Source organism: Acinonyx jubatus, chromosome A2 (genome assembly GCF_027475565.1).
Source record: "Acinonyx jubatus isolate Ajub_Pintada_27869175 chromosome A2, VMU_Ajub_asm_v1.0, whole genome shotgun sequence".
NCBI lineage: Eukaryota > Metazoa > Chordata > Mammalia > Carnivora > Felidae > Acinonyx > Acinonyx jubatus.
The window spans coordinates 140,813,750-140,817,173 of NC_069383.1; the positions used below are offsets into that span (position 1 = coordinate 140,813,750).

The window sequence follows — 3,424 nt, forward strand, 5'->3', positions numbered from 1 at the left end:
GAAAGTATAAACTTCAGAATAAAAGGCATGATTTTATACATTAATGATTTCAAATAAAAGAGGAGTGCTAGTTTGTGCATCACTTCTTTCGAGAAAGTTAAGTCTGTGTTCTGCTTAGGAGAGATAACACTTTTTGTCCCTGTAGGTGGCCCCCCTGGTGTAGCCATTAGTTGCTAATTACTTGCAAACAAATAAACAATTAACTCCTCAAGCTGCTGGCTGGGAGAGTGTTCATTGACATGCTAAAACTTTCTAAGACAGGATTTTAATTAGTGACGTTCTAAATCCAGCCCCCTTGTCAGCGGAGCCAGGAGGTGAACCACAGGAAGATCCCAGCCCTGTACACATGGGGCAGAGCCAGCCAAGAAGCAAGGAGAGGCCAGAGCCGCTGTTCTGTGCAGCCCACTCGAGGATGTCTCCCAGCCTGCAGGAAGGGGCTCGGCACGGGGAAAGCAAACCCTCGCCCTGCTCCTTTTCAATTGAGAGCATTTTGGGATTGGACCAGAAGAAAGACTGTGTTCCATCAATGAAACCCCACAGGCCCTGGGCAGACACCTGCGGCTCCTCAGGTACACCACAAGTTAATTTTTTAAATTCTTTGTTATTTCGTCTGCAGTGTTTATTTTGGCCTTTATTTCATATTACGTAGAGTTAGAGAAAAACTGCAGTTTCATCCAATTACATAACTGAAGTATCTAGGACTTTCAGTGCCTCCAGCTGAGTTCTATAGGAAATGAAAAGAGAATTGGCCTTAGATCCAAGGGAGTATAAAGTTCGTTCACAGGAAATGCCAAGAACCTGCATTTATTTCAAAAGGTCTCTTGTATTTGACACATCAGATATTCTATTTTTTCACTGAAAAAATACATGACATTCAGAGATCAAAATGTTCTCTAGCAGCAAGGCAGGATCTCCATCTTTGTTTGCTTTTTGGTTTTTGGTTGATGAGAGGTCAGTTCTCTTGTGAAACCCAGAGGAATTTCCCCAGGAAAATTAAAGACAAGTTCCTGAAATTCCTTCTTATAGAACTTTGTGGAATACAGGTTTGGACATCTAAGATGGAGTTTATTTTTCTGCTTTTAGGGAAAGATATTAACCTATGTGTACATATCCCGAGCCTTCCTAACGGGATCTCATTCCCTTATACTGTGGATCGTCCAGTGCCAGAAGAAAGATTTTTGAAATATGAAAATTACTTTTCACCCTCAGAAAGACTGTCTTTGAAAAGAGAACTGAGTTGGTATAGAGGACGAAGACCAAGAACCGCTTTTACTCAAAACCAGGTGGGAAGTTTTTTCAAGCAATAATGATAATACAAAGGTTTTAACTAACGCCCTGTTGGGCAAAAGCCCAATCACTTTGGGATCTCAGTTTAGAAGCCTTGTTAATGAAACAATAGACTCTATGGAGGTGGGTTTTTTTTTTTTTGACAGTTTCTGGATAGTCATTTAAAAAATGTAAAAGGCATATATAGATTAATTGCCCAAGATGTAAATACAATTATTTTGCTATACGAATTAAAGCCCATTTTATAATGACATACGAAATATCAACATTTTATGTAACTATTACCTTATTCATAGATTGAAGTGTTGGAAAATGTCTTTAGAGTAAACTGCTATCCTGGCATTGATATCAGAGAAGACTTAGCTCGAAAACTGAATCTAGAGGAAGACAGAATCCAGGTAATTTTCAAACCTAGCTGTTACCTGTGATGATGGAAATGTTAAGAATAGTAAAATAATGTTCCTGAGATCTACTTTATTTTTCCTTAATTTTAGATCTGGTTCCAAAATCGGCGTGCAAAGCTGAAAAGGTCCCATAGAGAATCACAGTTTCTAATGGCGAAAAAAAATTTCAACACGAATCTCCTGGAGTAGACGGAAAACTGACCACGTGAGATTATTTTACAATTGCAGAACCCGAGGAATCAATGGAGATATGAAATTTTAAAAAGTGTGATCTTTTCTGCATTTAATCTGAGTGTTGTCATTTTTCTTCCGAAAATATATTGTAAATATTCACTATTAAAACGTGGTACCTATTATACATGGGCACTTTTAGTTACAATAAAGGCCTTTCCTATATATTTTAATAAACATTTTCAGAAAAAGCCAGCTATTTTTTAAGTGAGCAAATTTAATCTAAGAAACTAGTTCGCTAAAATCAGCAAGCTCATGACTAAGTGACTCCACAAGCTGGATTCTATTTACAGAATAATTCAAGTAAAATAATCTGGAGAATGGCACAAAGATATGCTCTGTTTCAATTAGTTTTCTTCAAGTGCATTTTGAAACATGATTATTAGCTCCTCTTAATTTCTGACATACAGCAGTGAAACTTTCTCACCACGTATCAATACAAATCCTTCTAGCATGTTTCCTTCTAACAGTTTCAAGCTGTTTTTTTTTTTTAAGCAAAATCATTATGCCAAAGTAGAGATAGAAAGACATCAGTTGTCATATTCATACCCTTGGTATTATATTGCAAAAGGGATTGAGCTGCAAATACATGCAAATTTTAAAATATTTTCCTACCTATTTAATGTTGTGTTTTACTTTCATTCATTAAAGGAATAATGATCATCGGGCTAATATCTATTTCTAGTTTAGTGGTTTCCAAACAACTGTATATTTTGTTGTTAAAAGTAATACGTTGACTGATGAGGTAACTGATCTGCCTTTTGTATGTGCTGCGACATAGTTGCTAGAAAAAAATCAGGGCACTTTTTTGGGACAAAAACTATGTATTTTTCTTGCACTTGCCATTGTACCTATCAACTAAAGATGGGAAGGAATAGGTAAGATGCATCACAAAAAAGAAGTCCTACCACTGGAAGTCTGGGTGTTTGTTTTCTAGTTAATTAGTGGAAGGCCAGAGTGGGTATGCTCTTTGAAATGTTTGCTTGAGGACTTTGACTTGGTCTCCTGGAAACTATATTTCAGCTGTCCTCATTGAGTTGAATCCTCCCCTCCCTTTTCTTTCCTGCTCCTCTGTTCTCTTCTTTCCTAGCAATGACCACAGTAGAAGATTCTTGTTGAATTATTGAATCTATACCTACTATATACATTTTTGTTTGTTTAATTGCATGAGAAAGATGAAAAGGAGTGTGCGTATTATCACTGAGGAAAAGGAGTGTGACTCAGATTTTAGAGCTTTTAAAAGATCATTTAGGGAGAGCACATTGGGGATAGAGAGCTCTGTGTCCCAACAACTAGTCAGCAATAGACGGTCTTATTCTGTTCCACTATTGCTGAGATGGAGAGGGAGGAAGAACAGAAGGGCAGCCACTGGAAAACCAGAGGCATTACATGTTTTCCAAGGAAGTCTACTGTCAGACTGGGCCATTTTTCCCAATATAAGGAGCTGCTTTCACTAATACAAAATGTGAAGCACTATTTATGAAATATATCAGTAAGAATTC

General features: G+C 37.2%; 1 protein-coding gene across 1 annotated transcript; it reads left to right on the forward strand.

Moving 5' to 3' along the window:
• Window positions 1-286: 286 nt before the first annotated feature.
• Window positions 287-3,001, forward strand: HESX1 (HESX homeobox 1). Its single transcript, XM_015063228.3, has 4 exons — window positions 287-569; window positions 1,084-1,283; window positions 1,584-1,685; window positions 1,782-3,001. The coding sequence occupies exons 1-4, from the start codon at window positions 347-349 to the stop codon at window positions 1,878-1,880; spliced, it is 624 nt and encodes a 207-aa protein (XP_014918714.3). The 5' UTR covers window positions 287-346; the 3' UTR covers window positions 1,881-3,001.
• The last annotated feature ends 423 nt before the right edge of the window (window positions 3,002-3,424 follow it).

Coding starts and splice junctions, on each gene's coding strand:
- HESX1 (XM_015063228.3), top strand. CDS start 347: ATGGGGCAGAGCCAGCCAAGAAGCAAGGAGAGGCCAGAGCCGCTGTTC. Junction 570..1,083: donor AGACACCTGCGGCTCCTCAG/GTACACCACAAG, acceptor TTCTGCTTTTAG/GGAAAGATATTAACCTATGT. Junction 1,686..1,781: donor TAGAGGAAGACAGAATCCAG/GTAATTTTCAAA, acceptor CCTTAATTTTAG/ATCTGGTTCCAAAATCGGCG.